The sequence below is a fragment of the Scyliorhinus torazame genome, chromosome 8 (genome assembly GCF_047496885.1).
Source record: "Scyliorhinus torazame isolate Kashiwa2021f chromosome 8, sScyTor2.1, whole genome shotgun sequence".
NCBI lineage: Eukaryota > Metazoa > Chordata > Chondrichthyes > Carcharhiniformes > Scyliorhinidae > Scyliorhinus > Scyliorhinus torazame.
The window spans coordinates 47551633-47575260 of NC_092714.1; the positions used below are offsets into that span (position 1 = coordinate 47551633).

The following is a 23628-nucleotide window of genomic DNA, read 5'->3' on the forward strand; positions in this document are numbered from 1 at the left end:
CAGACCTTGACCACCTCACGGTCTTACAGAAAATGCAGCAGTCATGGGCCCAACAGAAGGCCACATACGATGCTGATGCCACGGATCTACCCGAGCTGGCCCCAACTGATCATGTTCGTGTCCAGTTGCCTGAGGGCAGCTGGTCAGCCACAGCTGTTGTGATCAAACAAGTGGCTGATGGATCCCTGCTACGGCCCAACAGACGGGCACTGCAAAGAGTTCCACGCCCGCTACCTGACCGAAGTGCCCCGCCGCCTACGATGCTTCCTCCGGACGTACCCTGCCACGAGGCCACCGATCTACCAGCAATCCTGTCGGCCCATGCGACCACCGCGATGGCAGCGATCCCGCCTATCCACGTGCAGGCGGCTCCTGTTCCACCTCTGCGGCGATCGACAAGAATTCGTCGCCCACCACAAAGACTGAATCTGTAGACTGAACGTTTGTACATTTTGTGACTTCATCGATTTAACCTCTGTAAATATTGTTTTGTTTGCGTATCTGCACTATCAACACCTTCCTATGTATATACGTTCATTTAGACACCTTTTGTATATCGTCAGGCATATATATATACGCACGCACACCTTAGTATTTATTTATCTAAAATAAAAAGGGAGGAGGTGTCATAATATCCACTCATGTATATAATGAGATACAGACAGGCAGTGATTGACACACAGGATGACCAGTAAGCACACAACACAGTGCAGCCAATCACCAGACAGGACACTACCACTATAAAGCCAGAGGCCACTAGGTTTCCCGCTCTCTCGGGACCCAGCCACTGAGACAGTCAGAGTCCACAAGCTAGCACAGTACAAACACCATGCGGTAGCTAGTAAGTCTGGTCAGGCTACTAAAAGGTCTCCAGTCAGTTCAGTATAGTGTCGACCCACAGCTGAATATGCATATCAGTTCTATCGTTGAATAAAACAGTGTTGGATCTTCTCCAGTGTTAGACGTCTATTTCTAGCTTCCCTGCATCGAGTGCAGTCCACATCAAACCTATCTGCCTAACACATCAGTCACAGTATTCAAATGGCTGGTCCCGTTCAATTTCTGGTCAATGGTAACCCCCAGGATGTTGATAGTGGGGAATTCAGCAATGGTAATGCCATTGCATGTCAAGGGGAGATCCTCTCTTGTTGGAGATGGTCATTGACCTGTCACTTGTGTGACACAAATGTTACTTGCCACTTGTCAGCCCGAGCCTGCGTATTGTTTAGATGTTGCTGCAATTTGGACATGGACTGCTACTGCAGTTACTTATTTTTTTGAAATGTAATACCAATGTTACTGTAATGCACTTAACTTCTTTCATACTTCCAGCTAGCTATTACTTTTTGGAATTTCCTTTCCCTCCTCACTTCATGGCTCAATGCGGGTTTCCATAAACAGACTGAATTTTCTCTGAACCCAAATGTGGATCTTCACTCATTTCTGAGAATGAGTCAACCTGACCAACTTTAACTTAATTACCTATTTGGTGCCAATAGCTCGTTGGTGTCATTTAAATGAGGGGTTAATTTAAAAAAAAAAAATTTAGAATACCCAATTAATTTTTTCCAATTAAGGGGCAATTTAGCGTGGCCAATCCACCTAACCTGCACATCTTTTGGATTGTGGGGGCAAAACCCACGCAAACACGGGGAGAATATGCAAACTCCACACGGACAGTGACCCAGAGCCGGGATCGAACCTGGGACCTCGGCGCCGTGAGGCAACAGGGCTAATTCATGAGGCAACAGGGCTAACCCAAAATGAGGGGTTAAGTTGATTGGGGTGGCACAGTGGTGCCTCACAGCACCAGGGACCCGGGTTCAATTCTAGACTTGGGTCACCATCTGTGTGAAGATTGCACGTTCTTCCCATGTTTGTGTGAGTTTCCTCTGGGTGCTCTGGTTTCCTCCAAAGATGTGCAGGTTAGGTGGATTGGCCATGCTAAATTATCCCTTAGTGTCCAACAGGTTAGGTGGGTTATTGGGTTCTGGAGATAAGGTGGGGGTGGGGCCTAGGTAGGGTGCTCTTTCAGAGCGTCAGTGCTGACATGATGGGACAAATAGAACATAGAACACAGAAAAATACAGCACAGAACAGGCCCTTCGGCCCACGAAGTTGTGCCGAACCTTTGTCCTAGATTGATCATAGATTATCATAGAATTTACAGTGCAGAAGGAGGCCATTCGGCCTATTGGGTCTGCACCGGCTCTTGGAAAGAGCACCCTACCCAAGGTCAACACCTCCACCCAACACTAAGGGCAATTTATCATGGCCAATCCACCTAAGTTGCACATCTTTGGACTGTGGGAGGAAACCGGAGCACCCGGAGGAAACCCACGCACACACGGGGAGGATGTGCAGACTCCGCAGAGACAGTGACCCAAGCCGGAATCGAACCTGGGACCCTGGAGCTGTGAAGCAATTGTGCTATCCACAATGCTACCGTGCTGTTCTTAAGAACAAATTAATCTACACTATGTCATTCTACCGTAATCCATGTACCTATCCAATAGCTGCTTGAAGGTCCCTAATGTTTTCGACTCAACTACTTCCACAGGCAGTGCATTCCATGCCCCCACTACTCTCTGGGTAAAGAACCTACCTCTGACATCCTCCCTATATCTTCCACCATTCACCTTAAATTTATGTCCCCTTGTAATGGTTTGTTCCACCCCGGGAAAAAGTCTCTGACTGTCTACTCTATCTATTACCCTGATCATCTTATAAACCTCTATCAAGTCGCCCCTCATCCTTCTCCGTTCTAATGAGAAAAGGCCGAGCAGCCTCAACCTTTCCTCGTAAGACCTACTCTCCATTCCAGGCAACATCCTGGTAAACCTCCTTAGCACCTTTTCCAAAGCTTCCACATCCTTCCTAAAATGAGGCGACCAGAACTGTACACAGTACTCCAAATGTGGACTTTACCAAAATTTTGTACAGCTGCATCATCACCTCACGGCTCTTAAATTCAATCCCTCTGTTAATGAACGCTAGCACACCATAGGCCATCTTCACAGCTCTATCCACTTGAGTGGCAACTTTCAAAGATGTATGAACATAGACCCCAAGATCTCTCTGCTCCTCCACATTGCCAAGAACTCTGCCGTTAACCCTGTATTCCACATTCATATTTGTCCTTCCAAAATGGACAACCCCACACTTTTCAGGGTTAAACTCCATCTGCCACTTCTCAGCCCAGCTCTGCATCCTATCTATGTCTCTTTGCAGCCGACAACAGCCCTCCTCACTATCCACAACTCCACCGATCTTCGTATTGTCTGTTTTGTGAGGGCCACGAAGAATCCAGCACAAGTTTTAAGGATACAAAGTAATAACATTTATTTACAATAACATATATATAACAGCAGCAGCAACGTCCCTTGCTGCACACACCTTCCTGCTGGTTCCTAAACTGGCCAGCTTTATTTATACTTGATGGTTTCTCCGCCCCCCTCATTGGGGAAGCTCATACTCCCACAGGATTGTGGGATTGTCATTAGTCCCCAGCCAATGGTAAGCAGGCAGGTTATAACATCCCTCTCCCCCAAAGTCCAAGGAATCCACCGAAGACCCTGGCGAAGGAGGGCGTTGGACTCGTTTTGCCGCAGGCCGGACACGATTTGCACGCGGCGCTGGATCAGGCGGCGTGTAACGAGACGGAGACCAGCGCTTCCGTGATGAACGGCGTAACGGTTGTACATCCACGGCCCGTGGACCCGAGGATTCCCCCTCTGATGCGTCCTGTGTCTCCATCTCGGAGTCAGAGCCTGCTGCCTCCGTCATGTCAGCGTCTCTATCTCCATTCGGTTCTGTAACGACCTGCGCAGGCTTTGAGTGAGGCACCAGTGGAAGATTGTGAAGATTACCTTCCCTTGTCTCTGGTCTCTGCGGCTGTAGAAATGAGCTCCGGGGGCGGGGAATCTTTGGAGGGGATAGTCTTCTGGATCGAACGTGGTCTACATGTTTGCGCTGGAGACGACCCTGGGCTTGCACCTGGTAAGATATAGGGCCCGTTTGGCGAAGGATTACGCCAGGAACCCACTGGGCACCACCAGCAAAATTCCAAACGAACACTGGGTCACCGGGCGCAAACTGCCGAATCGGCCGATGCCGAGAAAATCCTGTCCCTGCCGTTCTTGTGTGCGGCGTACTTTTGCGCCAATGTCCGGGAAAACCATACTAAGGCGGGTGCGAAGTCTCCGGCCCATTAGGAGTTCTGCGGGAGCTACCCCAGTCACCGCATGTGGGGTGGTCCTATACGTAAGCAAAAAGCGAGCCAGTCTCGTGTCCATTGATCCGGAAGACTGCTTCTTTAGTCCTCTTTTGAATGTCTGCACTGCGCGCTCTGCCAACCCATTTGAAGCCGGGTGGTAAGGGGCAGTGGGGATATGGCGTATGCCGTTCATCTTCATGAACCTCACAAACTCCTCACGCGTGAATGGAGTGCCGTTATCCGTGACCAGCACCTCGGGGAGGCCATGCGTGCTAAAGGACAAACGCATCTTTTCAATTGTTGCGCAGGATGTTGTCCCCTGCATCTTATGCACCTCTAGCCATTTAGACTGGGCGTTGATTAATAGAAGGAACATGGATCCTTGAAACGGGATGCGAAATCTGCATGCAAGCGTGCCCAAGGCCGCCCTGGCCATTCCCAGTGATGTAGGGGAGCGGCCGGCGGAAGCTTCTGATGCTCCTGGCAAATGGAGCAGTTTTGGGCCACCTTCCCAATGTCGGTGTCGAGGCCTGGCTACCAGACATAACTCCGGGCCAACATTTTCATTTTGGTCACGCCTGGATGCCCATTATGCAAGTCTCTTAGTATCAGCTCCTGGCCTTTTTCCGGGACAATCACACGCGTCCCCCACAAGAGGATGCCGTCTTCCACGCTGAATTCTGACAGCTTGGAGGAAAATGCCCGCAACTCGCCTGGGAGCTGTCTATGCTGCCCACCATACAGGACTATGTGCCGAACCTTTGACAGGACTGGCGCCGTCTGGGTCCACTCACGGATCTGTGATGCCGTGACAGGCAAGGTGTCCATAAAATTTAGGGTTGCAACCACCTCACCGGTCGTGGGGGTCGACATGGGGCCGGTCGATAAAGGCAATCGGCTCAGTGCGTCGGCATTTGCTATCTGTGTTCCTGGTTTGTGCTCCAGAGAATACTCGTATGCAGCGAGCAACAAAGCCCAGCGCTGGATCTGTGCGGAAGCAATGGGCGGTATTGGCTTATCCTCTCTGAAAAGTCCCAGCAGAGGCTTATGATCAGTCACGATAGTGAAATGGCGGCCATACACGTACTGGTGGAAGCGTTTCACCGCAAAAACCACTGCCAGGCCCTCCTTCTCGATCTGCGCGTACTTTTTCTCCGCTGCAGTCAATGTGCGGGAGCCGAAAGCTATCGGTCGCTCGACTCCGTTCTCCATCTTGTGGGACAGGACGGCCCCAATACCATACGGGGATGCATCACGTGTGACGAGCAAAGGCTTTCCAGGATCATAGTGGGTTACTAACCCAGACGACGACAATTGTTGCTTTACCCACCGGAAAGCAGTTTCTTGTGGCTGACCCCAAACCCAGGTGTGATTTTTCTTTAGCAGCAGGTGCAACGGGGCCAGCGTAGTTGCCAGATTGGGGAGGAACTTCCCGTAATAGTTTACGAGACCGAGAAAAGAACGAAGATGCGAAGTGTCAGTCGGGGCGGGGGCCTATTGAATCGCACGCACCTTCTCTGCGACGGGGTGCAAACCTTCGCGGTCCACCCGATAACCTAGGTAGACTACTTCCTTTGCCTGAAATATGCACTTTGTGCGACGTAAATGGACTCCAGCCTCCGAAAAGCGTCTAAGGACAGCCTCCAGATTTTCCAAATGTTCCTGCTCCGATGTCCCTGTAATCAAAACGTCATCTAAGTAGACAGCAACACGTGGTAAACCTCTCAAAATGCCCTCCATAACGCGTTGAAAAATAGCGCAGGCAGAGGATACTCCAAAGGGCAACCATGTATATTCATACAGGCCCCGGTGTGTATTAATCGTTACATATGGTCGGGAGGCAAGGTCCAGCTCCAACTGTAGGTAGGCGTGACTCATATCTAATTTTGTGAAGGAGAGTCCGCCTGCAAGCTTCGCGTAGAGATCCTCTATGCGAGGCATTGGATATCGGTCGAGTCGGTAAGCCGTATTCACTGTAAGTTTATCGTCGCCACACAAGCGAACTGTGGCATCTGGCTTCATTACAGGTACAATTGGTGCTGCCCAGTCAGCAAAACGGATGGGCCTGATAATACCCAAACTCTCCAAACGAGTGAGCTCCCCTTCTACCTTCTCGAGCAAGGCGTAAGGCACCGGGCGCGCCCGGATATAGCGTGGCTCCTGGTTTGACTTGGATATGGGCTACGGCCCCTTTTATTTTCCCCAAACCAGGCTGGAATACATCTGGGTATCGTCCTAGCACCTCAGTCAACCCTTCAGAAACTGTTTGGAGGATGTGCTGCCATTGCAACCGCAAATGGCGCAACCAGTCCCGACCCAACAGGCTGGGCCCATGGCCGCGCACCACGATAAGTGGGAAATGCCCCTCCTGGCGTCCATAAACAACAGGGTTCATTGTAGTTCCTGCAATGTCCAGTGGTTCCCCCGTGAAGGTGGCCAACCTGGCCTGTGAGTCGGTTAATGTAAGGGTCTGTATACCCTGCTTGATGCGGTCGTATGTCCTCTGGGCGATCACGGAGACCGCTGCGCCAGTGTCCAACTCCATCTCAAGTGGGTGACCATTGACCCGTACTGTCACCTTAATGGGGGCCACACGGGGAGCTGCCACACAATGCAGCTGCAGGCAGTCGTCCTCCGTCTCCACGTCCTCAGGAGTAGTCGCCGCAGGTTCATCCACATGGAAGGTACGGCCCCTGGGCTGGTCCCAGTTACGGCCCCTGGGCTGGTCCCAGTTTCGGTCGGAACGACGGCGCCTCTGGCGCCCCCAGGACGGGCGTCCGCGACGGGGTCGGCGCCTACAAGTTTGACACGGACATGGCTCCTCATCCATTGGTTCTGGAGAAGGCTCCCTTCGGAGAGGAATGTCCGACGGCCACTGGCGTCGGTCCGGACGTCGCCTCGCCCAAGGTACCGCAGGAGTGCGGGGGGACGTTTTCGGACGGAAGGGGTTGCGCCCCAAGGCATGCACTTCCATTCCCTGTAGCTCCTGCACTCCTCGTTCTGCGATCTCTCAGGACAATACTATTTGAATTGCCTGTTGAAAAGTCAATGTCGGCTCAGCTAACAACTTTCTCTGGGTGGCCGCATTGTTAATACCGCAAACCAAACGGTCGCGTAACATTTCTGACAAGGTCTCACCATAGTCACAGTACTCCGCAATCCTGCGTAGCCTGGATAGAAAATCGGCAAGGGATTCTCCAGGGGTCCTCTCAGCAGTATTAAACCGGTAACGCTGGACTATCGTGGACTGGGTTGGGTTAAAATGTTGCCCCACTATATTCACAAGTTCATCAAACGTTTTGGTGTCCGGCGCAGCTGGGTACGTAAGGCTCCTAATCACCCCAAACGTATGCGGGCCGCAGGCGGTGAGCAATATGACCACCTGGCGCTCGTTTTTGGTAATATTGTTTGCCCGGAAATAGTAACGCATCCGTTGTGCGTACTGTTTCCAGCTTTCCAGCGCAGCATCAAAAACATCCAAACATCCGTACAGAGGCATGGTATAATAGTAAACAACTTCCAACCTGTATCCAACAAAAATCCAGGGAGGTGGCTTCAGCAGTGTAGACAGCTATTCACTTTAACCCTCGTCGCCAGTTTTGTGAGGGCCACGAAGAATCCAGCACGAGTTTTAAGGATACAAAGTAATAACATTTATTTACAATAACATATATATATATATATATATATATAACAGCAGCAGCAACTTCCCTTGCTGCACACTCCTTCCTGCTGGTTCCTAAACTGGCCAGCTTTATTTATACTTGATGGTTTCTCCGCCCCCCTCATTGGGGAAGCTCATACTCTCACAGGATTGTGGGATTGTCATTAGTCCCCAGCCAATGGTAAGCAGGCAGGTTATAACAGTCTGCAAATTTACTAACCCACCCTTCAACTCCCTCATCCAAGTCATTAATGAAAATCACAAACAGCAGAGGACCCAGAACTGATCCCTGCGGTACGCCACTGGTAACTGGGATCCAGGCTGAATATTTGCCATCCACCACCACTCTCTGACTTCTATCGGTTAGCCAGTTCGTTATCCAACTGGCCAAATTTCCCACTATCCCATGCCTCCTTACTTTCTGCATAAGCCTACCATGCCTTACTAAAATCAATGTACACTACATCCACTGCTTTACCTTCATCCACATGCTTGGTCACCTCCTCAAAGAATTCAATAAGACTTGTAAGGCAAGACCTACCCCTCACAAATCCGTGCTGACTATTCCTAATCAAGCAGTGTCTTTCCAGATGCTCAGAAATCCTATCCTTCAGTACCCTTTCCATTACTTTGCCTACCACCGAAGTAAGACTAACTGGCCTGTAATTCCCAGGGTTATCCCTAGTCCCTTTTTTGAACAGGGGCACGACATTCGCCACTCTCCAATCTCCTGGTACCACCCCTGTTGACAGTGAGGACGAAAAGATCATTGCCAACGGCTCTGCAATTTCATCTCTCGCTTCCCATAGAATCCTTGGATATATCCCGTCAGGCCCGGGGGATTTGTCTATCCTCAAGTTTTTCAAAATGCCCAACACATCTTCCTTCCTAACAAGTATTTCCTCGAGCTTACCAGTCTGTTTCACACTGTCCTCTCCAACAATATGGCCCCTCTCATTTGTAAATACAGAAGAAAAGTACTCGTTCAAGACCTCTCCTATCTCTTCAGACTCAATACACAATCTCCCGCTACTGTCCTTGATCGGACCTACCTTCGCTCTAGTCATTCTCATATTTCTCACATATGTGTAAAAGGCCTTGGGGTTTTCCTTGATCCTACCCGCCAAAGATTGTTCATGCCCTCTCTTAGCTCTCCTAATCCCTTTCTTCAGTTCCCTCCTGGCTATCTTGTATCCCTCCAGCGCCCTGTCTGGACCTTGTTTCCTCAGCCTTACATAAGTCTCCTTTTTCCTCTTAATAAGACATTCAACCTCTCTTGTCAACCATTGTTCCCTCACTCGACCATCTCTTCCCTGCCTGACAGGGACATACATATCAAGGAAACGTAGTCCCTGTTCCTTGAACTTGTGTCCTTCCCTGACAGCCTATGTTCCCAACTTATGCCCTTCAATTCTTGTCTGACAACATCGTATTTACCCTTCCCCCAATTGTAAACCTTGCCCTGTTGCACGCACCTATCCCTCTCCATTACTAAAGTGAAAGTCACAGAATTGTGGTCACTATCTCCAAAATGCTCCCCCACTAACAAATCTATCACTTGCCCTGGTTCATTACCAAGTACCAAATCCAATATTGCCTCCCCTCTGGTCGGACAATCTACATACTGTGTTAGAAAAGCTTCCTGGACACACTGCACAAACACCACCCCATCCAAACTATTTGATCTAAAGAGTTTCCACTCAATATTTGGGAAGTTAAAGTCACCCATGACTACTACCCTGTGACTTCTGCACCTTTCCAAAATCTGTTTCCCAATCTGTTCCTCCACATCTCTGCTACTATTGGGGGGCCTATAGAAAACTCCTAACAAGTTGACTGCTCCTTTCCTATTTCTGACTTCAACCCATACTACCTCAGTAGGCAGATACTCCTCAAACTGTCTGCAGCTGTTATACTATCTCTAATTAACAATGCCACCCCCCCCCACCTCTTTTACCACCCTCCCTAATCTTATTGAAACATCTATAACCAGGGACCTCCAACAACCATTTCTGCCCCTCTTCTATCCAAGTTTCCGTGATGGCCACCACATCGTAGTCCCAAGTACCGATCCATGCCTTAAATTCACCCACCTTATTCTTGATGCTTCTTGCGTTGAAGTATACACACTTCAACCCATCTCCGTGCCTGCAAGTACTCTCCTTTGTCAGTGTTCCCTTCCCCACTGCCTCACTACACACTTTGGCGTCCTGAATATCGGCTAGTTTAGTTGCTGGACTACAAATCCGGTTCCCATTCCCCTGCCAAATTAGTTTAAACCCTCCCGAAGAGTACGAGAAAACCTCCCTCCCAGGATATTGGTGCCCCTCTGGTTCAGATGCAGCCCGTCCTGCTTGTACAGATCCCACCATCCCCAGAATGCGCTCCAATTATCCAAATACCTGAAGCCCTCCCTCCTACACCATTCCTGCAGCCACGTGTTCAGCTGCACTCTCTCCCTATTCCTAGCCTCGCTATCACGTGGCACTGGCAACAAACCAGAGATTACAACTCTGTCTGTCCTGGCTTTTAACTTCCAGCCGAACTCCCTGAACTCGTTTATTACCTCCACACCCCTTTTCCTACCTACATCGTTGGTACCAATGTGCACCACGACTTCTGGCTGCTCCCCCTCCCCCTTAAGGATCCTGAAGATACGATCCGAGACATCCCTGGCACCCGGGAGGCAACATACCTTCCGGGAGTCTCGCTCGCGACCACAGAATCTCCTATCTATTCCCCATACCATTGAATCTCCCACTACTATTGCTTTTCTATTCTCCCCCCTTCCCTTCTGAGCCCCAGAGCCAGACTCAGTGCCAGAGACCTGGCCGCTAGGGCCTTCCCCCGGTAGGTCATCCCCCCCCAACAGCATCCAAAATGGTATACTTGTTTTGAAGGGGAAGGCCACGAGGGATCCCTGCACTGTCTGCCTGTTTGTTTTCTTTCCCCTGACTGTAACCCAGCTATTCTTGTCCTGTACCTTGGGTGTGGTTACCTCCCTGTAACTCTTCTCTATCACCCCCTCTGCCTCCCGGATGATCCGGAGTTCATCCAGCTTCAGCTCCAGTTCCCTAACACGGTCTTTGAGGAGCTGGAGTTTGGTGCACTTCCCGCAGGTATAGTCAGCGGGGACACCGGTGGTATCCCTCACCACCCACATCCTACAGAAGGAGCATGCAACTGGCCTAGCCTCCATCCCCTCTTACCTTACAGAATATCGTTGCCCTATATTCCCTTGAACTTGTATGGTTATGTATAATGGTCTCCTTCTGCACTGTAATGAATCTATGATTTTTGCTCAGGCCTCAAGTCTCAGTGTAGCGCTGTCGGCCCACTCACTTTACCCACGCTTTGGGAACAGCTTGAATTTCCTGCCCACAGTACTCTTACCAGTTGCCGTAGTCTACCCAACCGAGGTAATATCATTGCTATATTAGGGAAGGCGGCCAGCTGATATTCAACCTGACAGTCAACGTTCTGATATGTGGCTCTTTCGCATAGTACCAACCACGGTACTGAACACCAGGAGGAGCCGGCAGCTTTTGTAAGTATTAGTAATGGGAGAAAACTGGAGGAAAGGAAAATGCAAATTGTATGGATAGAAAGAACATTAACTTGTCATATGAGGAACGGTTGAGAACTCTGGGTCTGTACTCGATGGAGTTTAGAAGTATGAGGGGGGATCTCATTGAAACTTACAGAATACTGAGAGGCCTAGATAGAGTGGACGTGGAGAGGATGTTTCCACAAGTAGGAGAGACTGCAACCCGAGCACACCCTCAGACTGAAGGGTTGATCCTTTTAAGCAGAGATGAGGAGGAATGTCTTCAGCCAGAGGGTGGTGAATCTGTGGAACTCATTGCCGCAGAAGGCTGTGGAGGCCAAGTCACTGAGTGTCTTTAAGACAGAGTTAAATAGATTCCTGATTAATAGGGGGTTCAGGGGTTATGGAGAGAAGGCAGGAGAATGGGGATGAGAAACATATCAGCCATTGAATGGTGGAGCTGACTCAATAGGCCAAATGGCCTAATGTTGCTCCTTATGGTCTTCACAAAGTACAAGTTCTCTGTTATAGTAACATGGTATACCTTCCCCTGCACACAGCCCCCACCCCCCCCAACACCCTCCTCCCCAATGTTTTGCTCCTGCACTTAACATTCCTTTCGGAGCTTTTTAAATGTAAGCTTTAACCCGTGTAAAGTAAACAGGCCATGATTGCAATGATTGTGTCTCATTTGTTTTGGCAGACTGATTACAGCTTTTAAAGGTGACTGTAAGACTCTAAAATTATTTGCAAAGCATATAAAGGTAAGTACGGATCTCATTCGACTTTGCATTATTTCAGCTAGCTTTTAATAGGTGATGGTTGGTCATGAGAGTTCATTTCACTTTATTTGGACTGGCTATGAACTGGTGAAATAATTTGGCAGCAACTATTTCTCATGTGCTTCTCATGGGTGTGAACGAGAGAAGCTCTTCCTTATTTTCGAACAAAATGTAGTAGAACTTTACGAGCATAAACATTTCCTCCACTCCATTGCCGCCCAACCCTTGCTTAAATGAGCACTCGATAACAAGCTGTTTTCCAATTCCAATCTGCCAACAATAAGCAAGGCGACTGTGCAAAATCTAATGCTTTCAGTCTATGTTGCAACCAGCTCTTTGTTCCATTTGAAAAGTCAATGTTGGATTGTGCAAAGGGCCTCAGAAATAAATGTTGCAGAACCCTCCAGACAGACTAAATCTATCGGTGGCCATGCAGAATTTAGAAGACATTCACCTGAAATTAATTCTTTCCACTTTTTCCAAGGAAGCAGCTAGCTGATAATTAACGGTATGAGAAAATAGTGTGAACACTTTACTTGACACGTAGGAGATAATGTGGCCCTTGGCAGTACTGGATGAGAAGTAGTTTTGAGGGACCAATTTCTGTTCTCAGCTGTGTGTGTGGCAACTGCCAAATTGGAAGGCAAAAAACTTATATAGATCCAGGACACCTGCCTTAAACAGACATTGTACCAGCTAAGCAGGAGCATAATGTCCATTTTAGGAAATTGTTTATCAACTGAGTCATGTGTTAACTGTATAAATGAAACAAGGGAATAAACAGATGGATGGCATTCATCATATAAAGAGGTTCGTATTGACACTGGAGCAGGGGAGTAGCTGCCACTCGTAACCCTGGTCCCCAGAGGGGCAACCTTCCCCCCTCCACCCCGACACCACCCAGGCATGAGGGTGACCTGCATCCCCCCCCCCCCCCCCCCCCCCCGCCTTATCCATCACGTCGGCATTGGGGCATCACTGCCCCCCCCAGTGGACACACCCGCTATGGGGTCGATGAGGGCCCCACACCTTCAAGGACCATCACCCTCCCTTTCAGTGCCGACCTCTGTCAGGCCTCCCCCCCCCCCCCCCCCAATGCGTCCGTTTCAGAGGGCCTCCCATTCAGGAAACCTCCTTTGAGTGCCCCCCTCCCCTCCTCCTCTTCGTGCACCCACCCCCCCTTCACCAGGGTGCCAGGCTGCCCTGCCCTGACCCGACCACCCTGGGGCTCCAATGGCCTCGGAGGGCCCCTGTAGGGGCCAGAATCACTCCTGACAGTGGCCCGTTCACGCCGTCGTTTAGACACCAGTGGGCGCCAGCCTCGCCCCCTGCATTGATGGAGCCGGTGATTCCTGAAGTCAGGAGATTCAAGCCTCTAATCGACTGAGCATATGTAAACTCATTCAAATATGCAAGTCTGATTCATGAGTAGCAAGGACGTGTTCAAGATTGTATCGGGAGCTGCAGGTCGGGAGTATTGCAATCCATTCAGCGCCTGCAGAAACACAGTTTGGGGCTCTCCTGCTTTCTCCAGGGATAACAGGAGGTGTGCTGATTTAATGCGACCAGAAAAAAGCTCCCCACATGTGATCTGTACAGTTTATCTGAATCTATATTAGACAAACGATCCTTGAGTGTTAACATTTTGTTACATTTATTCCTGTGAAGCTAAGATGAGCACGAATTCTTCTCCTGAATAATTCGGTGGAGGAGCGGCATTGGAGGGAATTCGGTGGAGGAGGGGCATGGGAGGGGTGGGGGGGAAGGCGTTGGGGGTGGTGGTCATTCTCAACCCCCTCACTTTGTCTCCATACATACCCTTCAATGTGGCATATCAATTCTCCCTTGATCAGTGAAACATAATAATTTGACTTGTGTGCCTGGCTGCATGGTACAACTGGTATCTGTCCTGTGATGTTACAGTTTATTACAGAAACTCATCGTGTTCCCTTTCTCATCCAGGTGGAAGAACAGATAAAATGGCTTTCCAAAGGTGTCATACATCTGGGTGTTGGAACACCAGGACGGGTTAGAAACCTGATAGACCGAGGTAGAATATTCAATGCTGTTTAAATTGGTTTGTGTTTACGCCTTCTATTTATTCAGAGATAATCTCACGCTTCAGCATACCCTCCCATCCAGTGTGTGTTATGGTTAAACTTGGCCATGGGACTTACCTGCCAATGTTACACAATGATCCCTCCGGCTGCAATTTTAACCTGCTCCTCCGAGCAGGTGAGAAAGACACCCACCAGAAACCAGTAGACTCATTCTTTAAATATGCAGACCAGTCCGAGTGCCGACCTAAACACAGACGCTTTTCCAACCGGCAGAAAGAAGGGACCGGGCCTGGAGAAGTTAGTTTAAATTTGTTTTTAAAATATTACCTGTGGGACCTGGAGAAGCAGGACTGCTCCTTCAGGCCCACATGGAATTTGGCTCCGTGGCATTCAGTTTTCTGGCACCAAAATAACCTCCAAGCATCAACAATTCTGGTGTAGACTGTGCTGGATACCATTTTGGTAAAGGCCAAAGAGACACTTTACCCACACCGAGTGTTTATTAAACTACAGTATTGACATATAGAAATCAGGAGCCTAAAGCCTGCTTCTGCTATCTCTTGCATCTTTGGTCTGCACCCAAGGCAGATAACACCAGTGATTCTGGGTAAACCAATATTAATTAACACTTTTTAAAAAACAAAGCAAAGTGCTTAGCATTATTATCTCCACACTCGGACCGGAAATTCCCAACATTACTCCTGACTCCAACCCCTCCAGCCATCCCCCCAACCCTGGCCCTGACCTCCTAGCACACCCTCCCCATCTCCACCAGCAGCATTCCCTGACCACCCCTCCCCATCCCACCCTGCACAACAATACTGCAGACCGCCACAATCTTCTTTCTCGAGCCCCAATCGCATTCCAAGGCCCAGCCATTGCTCCTCAATACCCCTGCCATTTTACCCACTTAACTGAAACTTGGCAGAAGAACCAGCTCCCACCAGCTACCTGATGATGAGGCCCAGGGCCCCAGTTCACAGGCTCTCCTGAAATCTCCTCCCTGTGAATTGGACCACTCACCCACTGACTGGTACCGTGCTCCCATCTGCCAACCAGTTAGCATTCCCTGCCAGGTTTGAAGAGAAAATCTCCTGGGCCTCATGCAGCTGCATTCTTGGTCTCGCGAAAATTCCTCCCTCCAGTATGGAGAGGCTAGAATTACAACCGTTAACAAGAGGAAAGGCATTGAGGAGAAAGGGTCCTCTGAAGTGATTCACTGAGGTAGGAACACTGAAGGAAGAGGAAACAAATAAATGGCTAATTGCGAAGGATTGGGTGGTAATGAAGAAGGAAAGAAGATGATAATGAAGGAGTGGGATGGGGAAGAGGAACAGGATTAACCAGGAAGGAGAGAAAGGAATGGAAGGCAGTTGTGGGGCTCAGTGGGAGAGAGGATGACATTGAAGGCAAGAGCTATGCATTCAGGTAGCTGGTTGTGGGAGGATGGAGAGTGTTGCCGTTAACTGACAGGGAGTGAGAGAATGAAGAGAGAGATTGGGGCAGAAACTGAGAGTTATGTTTTAGAATGGGGATTCCGGAGAATGCTACAATTAACTGATGGAGAGTAGGGAAGGAGTGTGCCAGAATAAACAGGAAGTGAAGGGAAAGAGTTCCAGCATGAACAAAAGATGGCGGAGAAGAAACGCAGTGGTTTTGAGGGGTGTGGAATACGGGCACCAGCTTCAACTGAGATTGTAAACAAGAAGAACGGCGGGTTGCTTTGATAGAAAAGCGTGCCATTATGAACTGGGGTGGTTTGGAGCGCTGAGTGTTGCTGTGAAAGTTTAGGGTTCAATTTTAGGTTAAATTTTATGTCTTCAGGCTTGCACGGTTTATGCCTCCAATGCAGGTGAACAAATATTGACATACTTAGTTTAAGCTGCAATCCTTGTTGATGTTTGTTTTGCACATCTTAGATTTGAAAACCAAGGCTTTTCTCTTGGGTATTGTGCCAGACAGAATTGAAGCATGGAATAAGCAAGGCGAAATTAAGTCATGAGTATAATTCCGTCTGTCAGACTAATACACAAAGTTATTACTCTAGAATTATACCTTAAATTATATGGTTTTATTTTTCAGTTTAATTCAGCATAAATTTAATTGTCATTATATGTACATTCTGTGATAGAATTTATTTCACTGTGGGATCAGATACAACTAAATTTCTCAAAACCCAACCAAAGGGTATAAAGAACATTTATTGTACTCACGTTCACCCCTTGTAATAGGTTTGTGTATTTCAGAATTATTGGTAAGGCAGTCTGAAATCATGGATAATGTGTGGAGCTGTTGTGAGGGGTGAGGGTTACAGGGCCTTAACATCGTTTAGCACAACTGAAGCTAAGTCAGATACCTGAGCCCGACCTTCCAACTCGTCACTCACCCGCCTCTGTCATTGTCTCCAGACGCGGGGGACCCAATTTCATCCCGCACCTGCCTTCCAGGAGGAAAGATATGGCAGGTGGGGACCATTTTAATGGGGACAGGTCTAAACCCGAGCTTCCAGCCTCCTCCATGCAAATCTGTCCAATAATAACACTCTGTAACAGTATACTTCACCCCTCCTGTCATCACATCACAGTATTCCACTGCAGTGACATTAGAAATATAAATGGTGGGGTTCAGCACAGCCTTCCCCAATCATGACGAGACAGGAACTGCAAACTTACATAAGAGACAAGTATATTAAAATTAATCCACTCACAAGATAATCGAACAACTAGCATTTCAGATCCCAAGCGATGACAATCATAACTAATGATTGTGAATGTTAACTCTTCCTTGTTATCCAGACGGACTCAGTCTGCAGTCTGTGAAGTATGTAATTCTTGATTGGAATTGGCGTGATCAGAAGCTCAGAAGATTAATCGATATTCCAGAGGTAATTTCTGACTTGCCGAACTACCCATGAACAGACATGGTTTTATATGTGTGAATAAAATACCTGCCTCCAGCATTATTATCTTATGTCTTCCAATTTAATGCCAGTATCACATTCTTGCGTTACTGTGCATTGACTCCAGATGAACTAGATGCAATTCAGTAAGTGGCCTCTAACTTGTTTGATCTGAAACATAACTTAACATCTGGGACAATTTTATGCTGCAGAAATAATTATGCAGCAAACACAACTGTTCCAGCTGATGATAACTTAAATGTCCAAGCTTTGTTACAAGAGGAATATGGTGCATATTTCTAACATGTTAAGGCTAAAAGCCTTTACCAATGAATCACCAGTCTTATTTTCAAGTCATTTCCATGCAGATTATTGTGATCATTTCTTATGCAGTGGAATGAAAGTCAGGCAAGTTCTATAATGATCGTACAGCCGACTCTGCCAGATTACCATCCAGCAGTGAAGTTGAAAATCTCTTCGCAATTGAAATAATCACAATACCACTTCTGACAATTTAGGAGGAATGGTTGCTGATCAAAAGCATTTGATCCACAAACCCAGGCATCATCTCAGTGTCAATAGGTTTGACATCGATGCTGGTTTGTGTGGGAGGGGGCGAGGGGGTCAGGTGTCGGGAAGGGCTCTGCTACTTGCCAGAGCGGCTTTTTTATTTAAAGTTAAGAAAACTTAAATCAGGTGGAGTAACTGGGGTTCAATAAAGTTTCTAGTATTTGTTTTCTGAGTCAAGTGTTGCTCGGCAACTGTTTAGCAAGTAATAAAACTGCTCAGGCGCATCTGGGTTATATTTCAAAACTGAGAAGGCGCTCTTAATGTACAGCTAATGTGACCTTTATTGATATGGGGCGCGATTGAACGGCCTCGTCAAGCCCGGCTTGGTCACGTGACGAGGCCGTTGTAATGCTCTGACTGCCTCGTGAGATCTAACGAGATCTCGCAAAACGGCACGAGCTGGATCTCGCCCTCATTGGGCAAGATCCAGATTTACATATTTTAGTGAGCCATTAGGCTCGTTTAAATATGTCGGCGCCCAATTCTCCCGAGGCCAAGGAATGATTCCCCGCACCTGGGAGGCCTCGCCTTGGCGCCATTTAGCACTGGTCCACACAAACGTGGACAAGGTGTAACGGCACCTGGGAAGGGGGTCTCCCAGGCTATCAGAGGCCCTGTGTAGTCAGGCTCTAGGCAGGGTAGAATCGTAGCTGTCATCCAGGCACATTGGCACTGCCATCCGGGCACCATGACAGTGCCAACTGGACACCCTTACAGTGCCACCCTGGCACTGCCAGGGTGACAGGCTTGTAGTGCCCAGGTGCCAGCTTGCCCATGCAAGGCATCAGGCCAGGGGGTGCCCTTCCCTTAAGAGATGGAGCGAGGAGGGGCTTGAGGTCCCCCTAGAACATACGTTGGGGTCCAGAGGCCACAGTGCGGAGTCCAGGGGGGTCTAAAGATCAGGGCAGTATTTGAAAATGGCGCCCCTGATCTCGTCCTGCACTGACAAGCTGAATGGGCAGCATGGTAGCACAGTAGTTCGCACGGCTTGGATCACTGTCTGTGCAGAGTCTGCATGTTCTCCCTGTGTCTGCATGGGTTTCCTCCGGGTGCTCCGGTTTCCTCCCACAAGTCCCGAAAGACATGCTGTTAGGTAAATTGGATACTCTGAATTCTCCCTCTGTGTACCTGAACAGGCGCTGGAGTGTGGCGACTAGGGGCTTTTCACAGTAACTTCATTGCAGTGTTGATGTAAGCCTACTTGTGACACTAATAAAGATTATTATTAAAAGTGCAGCCTCAGGGGTTAGTGACATGGAGGGGTTTCTCAGACTAGAGAAGATTAAGTTCACCTTAAGGGGTTCAATTCAGGGGTTCGCTCGGAGGTGGCAGCCATTCATCGACTTCTTTAAGGAAAACTGATCGTCAGCAGAAGAGGGGTGGGTGGGGAAAGGGGGGGGGGGTGCAGGGAGGCATGGCAGTGAAGAATACAGGTAGGAAATCTAATATATGGATAGTCAGGAGGTAGGACGGGGGAAAGTTGGATATGTTACTGTGAGGTTGTTGCTTGTGTCGGACCGCTCGGTTGTTTAAAATTACAAATGCTTCAATAAAATGTTTTCTAAAGAAAGAAGTGCGGCCCCAGCGGGGCATTCCTCACCAAGGAGAAGAAAAAGAGCCCCGTTTGATAGTGGGGTTGTTCCCGACGTTGCAGGTGCTGAAAAACACCCTGATATACCCGCCCACAACAGGACTCTTTTTGGCGTGTTAAATCGCACCAATAATGGGCGGGATTCTCCGACCCCCTGCCGGGTCGGAGAATCGCTGGCGGGCCACGCGAATCGCGCCACGCCACCCCGATGTTGGGACGCGATTCTCCGCAGAGCGAAGTTGGGGTATGCGACAACTCACCGGCACGGGCCGCGCTCCGATTCTCCAGCCTGGATGGGCCAAGCGGCCGTCATCAAAAAGCCGAGTCCCGCCGGCGCCGTTTTAACGTTGAAGGGTCCGGGGGCGGCTGTTGGGTGGGGAGGGGGGGGGGGCTCCATAGTGGCCTAGCCTGCGATCAGGGCCCACTGATCGGCAGGCTGACCTCTCTGTTCCCCGGCCTCCTTTCCTCTGCGCCGGCTCCTGTAGCCCTCCGCCATTTGGCGTCAGGGCCGGTGTGGGGAAGAAGGTCGCTGCGCATGCACTAGTTGGCGCCGGTCCAACTGCGCATGCGCGGACCCCGCGGCACCAAGTTCAGGTGGGGATCGGCAGCTGGAATAGCGTGGGCCGCTCCAGCGCCGTGCTAGCCCTCTGTGGGCAGCAGAATGAGATCCCGGAACGGGCGCCGACGCCGGAGTAAAACACTCCCGTTTTTACGCCGGCGTCGGCACTTAGCCGCCCGATGGGAGAATCCCGCCCGTCATATTTAGATTATTTGAGCCAATCATTTATTTCATGCATTATGAACTAATCATGCTCTGAATAGAGATATCTCCCTCCTTTCTCCATATTGACACGTACATACTTGTATAGCTTGAACTGATCATCCACTGTATATATTAGGCCAGTCAATTGTTCTTTAATATTTTTAATGAGCTAGTCGTTGTCTGCACATAGCAGATCATTACGTGTTTCTTATTGATATTTTTTGCATAAGATTACAAGCTCTATATAATTGAAAGCTAAGTGATATTCTGTATATTTTAGGTGAAGCAGGAAACACTGAAGTTGCTGGAAACATGTATCATCCCGGCCTGTAAAAGTGGACCTGTAAAACTGGGCCTCTTCTGACCACACCAATTATTTCCTGGCAGAAGTTGTTGGTTTCCTCCTATTTGGAAGCAGACAGTATGACATGTTGTTATTTTAAATTGCACGCTGAATCCTGAATTTAATAAAATAGTTAACATTCTTAATGCTTTGTCTAATTTGCTGGCCTTATTACACTTCATAGCAGTGCACTGTTGGTTTGATCTTTAAGCTTCTATGTGTGCATGAGGCAGACCATTTTCCAATGTTCTTCACTGCAGCAAGTGAGCTGGATATATGTAAACAGGTTAAATCGAAATGAACAAGACTTCGGGCACAATTCTCCAGCCTCATTGCACTCTCGCTCGAGCGAAACAAGGCCGGTGAATAGCGCAAGAGACCTAAATTGAGAACCATGCCAGGCGCCAAACAGTTTGCGATGCAACCGCCCGCTCCTGTTGGCAAAAGTGGGATCTCGCCGTAGCACGGCAAGAACCAATTATCACCACTTAAGCCCTATTTCCATACAATTAATGAGAGCCACTCCATATTCAACAGTCTCCCGCCATTCATCGGCCTCCCCAGCAAGTAGACACGCTGGCGCGATTAGTACTCCTTTTGAAAAACGTGAACTTGGCGGAAGGGCTTCTGCGGGGAGCCGAGGAGGTGAGTAGCCATCTTTGCTCACAGGCAAAGAGCCTGGGGGCGCTGGGCTAGCCACCCCTCAGCTGGGTGGGGGGTGGGGGGCACCTTTCAGAAAGGGAGGGGGGGGGGGGGGTGCTGTGGTGGCAACTGCTCGCGGCACCAGCATGCCAACCCCTGGATTGTGTGTACCAGTTCTGGGGCAACCCTAGGCCCTGCCCATCTTCCCCACCGACTACCCATGACCCCAATCGACTGCCGAGGCTTCTGGCTGAATGCTATTACAAATAGGGAATTTGCAATCGTGGTTAACTGAACACTTCACACAACCCAAGTGGATTCCCGTGGGTGGGCGGGCCAGTAGTATGTGGGAGTCATTGCCTAGCATCCCAATCACGCCTTGTAACCTGGACACTGTGCTTGAATCCTGCAGGAGGCAACACCACACACGCAGCAGCCAGCATGCCTGGAGAGATGGGCCAAGGTTTCGGAGGTCGGCCCGCATTGCGAATGAAAGTGACAGAGGCGTCATACTGGTTGTGGTCAAATGTGTTTATTCTGTTTTACAATTCCCCACTCTCGCGTTGATGCTGCCCCCTCCTCCACCCGCTCCACCCTCACCCCTACCTCCCCGCCCCCCCAAGCCCTCAGTGATCCTCAATGTGTATTGTCTTCCTAGCTCTACAGCTATGCGTAGGTCCCAGGATTCACATCTGAGGTGGGGGCAGCCAGCTGCTTATCTTGTTCTGTGGCTTCAATGCCCCTGGAGGGCATCCTCTGGGGGTCTGGGACCAGAGGGTGTCGGCACAATTGTTGGCGGCACATGCACAGCCATGCCGCCCTGTCCCGTGTGCTGACCTCAAGATGCAGCCTCATCAGAGGGGTGGAACCCAGGGGAGCTGGTGGCCACCGTCGCCACTCCATGGGACGAGTCCGGGTTGTCACTCAGCGCCCCCTCGAGCTCGATGTCCATTGCATCCTGGGGCTCACCTTGGGGTGGAGGGGCCTCGGCAATGCCCACCTGCAACAAGGACATGCTCCGCAACGCCTCGGCAATCCCCACCTGAGGGCGGGACATGTCCCGCAGAACCTCATCCCAAGGTGACATGCCCAACGAGGATAGCGATACCTGCCGATACCCTCAGCCATTTCCGTCACCGACTGTGCAATGCCTCAGACACCTTCACTACTGGTGCCAACATCGTGCACCAAGCTTTCCACTGCAGTCGCCACCCTAGCAGTGTTGGCCTCGATGCCAGTAATTGCTGGTGACATCTGCTGCGACAGTACCCTCTGGGACTCCTCCAATCGGATTTGGATCTGCTGGAGTGTCGCTGACATCTCCCTCTGAATTTCCTGACCATTCCCTATCGTCTCCATCAGCTCCGAGTATACGTTTCACATAGGCTCAGCCAGGACCATAGGCTGGTACCCAGCTGGGTCCTGGGATCCAGCAGCCCTCCGACTGCTGTCTGCCTGGGGGTTCCTGCCTCCACCCGATGTACATCAGCAGCAGTGTTGTGCTCACCAGATTGTGCCCCAGAAGCTTGACCACTGACATTTGCCACCGAGGTGCATGTATCTGCGCTATTGGAGGGTGGGGATGACAGCTGTGATGCCTCGATCGTGTCTTCTTCGGAGCTCCCCTCCGAGATGGTCTCCTGGGCAGCTGGAGAGGGGGCCACATGGGGTGGGCCAGCGCTGTCGGCTGCAGTACCTGTGGGAGAATGGACATGTGGTCAGTGGGAGGGATAGGTCAGTCAGTAACACAATAACAACTCACGTTTGACAGGTCCTACGGGTGGAGGCCGGTGGTTCCTCACCTCTGTGGCATCTGCCAACCTCCGCATGGTAGGCCACCCTGTCCTCGCCCAACCCAGTCACCTCCAGTGTCCACTCTTCGAAAGAGGTGAGTCTGGGCCGTCTCCCGAAGGTTGTGGGAGAACTTTTCCCGAGGAGACACAGAGAGGGCACCAATAGCCCCATGCATGGTTCACAGTGGTGGGAGGGGTGTGTGTGAAAGAAGAGGGGTTGTGAGGGTTGAAGGGAAGGGAGGGTTGGGAGTCGCATGAAGAGTTGGGGGGGGTGGGGGGTGGATGCTCCCGTGGGGGCGGAAAGGTTTCTGGGGGGGTGGTGTTAGTGTCTACTCACTCGTGCTGCCTGATGTAGGCCATTGACCTTTTTTCAGTACTGGAGACCAGTCCTGCTGGTCACACTATCAGTGCTCAGAGCTGCCGCCATCTCGTCCCAGGCAGCACTGGCTACCTTGTGGCTCACTTCCAGGGCCCTCAGGGGAACAGGACATCTCTCCTGGCCTCCACTGCATCTAGGAGCCTCCCCAGGTCTGCATCCCCAAATCTTGGGGCCAATCTCCTGGGCGCCATTATTGCGAGCTGGCTGGGGTTGGCTGAGCAAGTGCAGCTTACGTGCTGCTCGCCCTTGTTAGCGAGGGGCTGGCAAGTACAGTGCCGGCGAATCAGCTGGCGAGCCTTCATTGGCAGCGAGAAGCCCATGGGGCCTTGTTAAGTGGACCAATTAACGTTGAACACACTTACACACATACGTTATTTCA

General features: G+C 50.0%; 1 protein-coding gene across 17 annotated transcripts in view; it reads left to right on the top strand.

Moving 5' to 3' along the window:
- The window catches only part of cmss1 (cms1 ribosomal small subunit homolog), a 544867-nt gene extending 524286 nt beyond the window's left edge, over nucleotides 1-20581 (top strand). For all 17 annotated transcript variants that reach the window (XM_072513512.1, XM_072513514.1, XM_072513506.1 and 14 more), the window contains 4 exons: nucleotides 12131-12191; nucleotides 14172-14259; nucleotides 17065-17153; nucleotides 20373-20581. In XM_072513512.1, the coding sequence (XP_072369613.1) occupies nucleotides 12131-12191; nucleotides 14172-14259; nucleotides 17065-17153; nucleotides 20373-20456 (322 nt within the window). In that variant the 3' untranslated portion in view covers nucleotides 20457-20581. The remainder of the gene's footprint in view (nucleotides 1-12130; nucleotides 12192-14171; nucleotides 14260-17064; nucleotides 17154-20372) is intronic.
- The last annotated feature ends 3047 nt before the right edge of the window (nucleotides 20582-23628 follow it).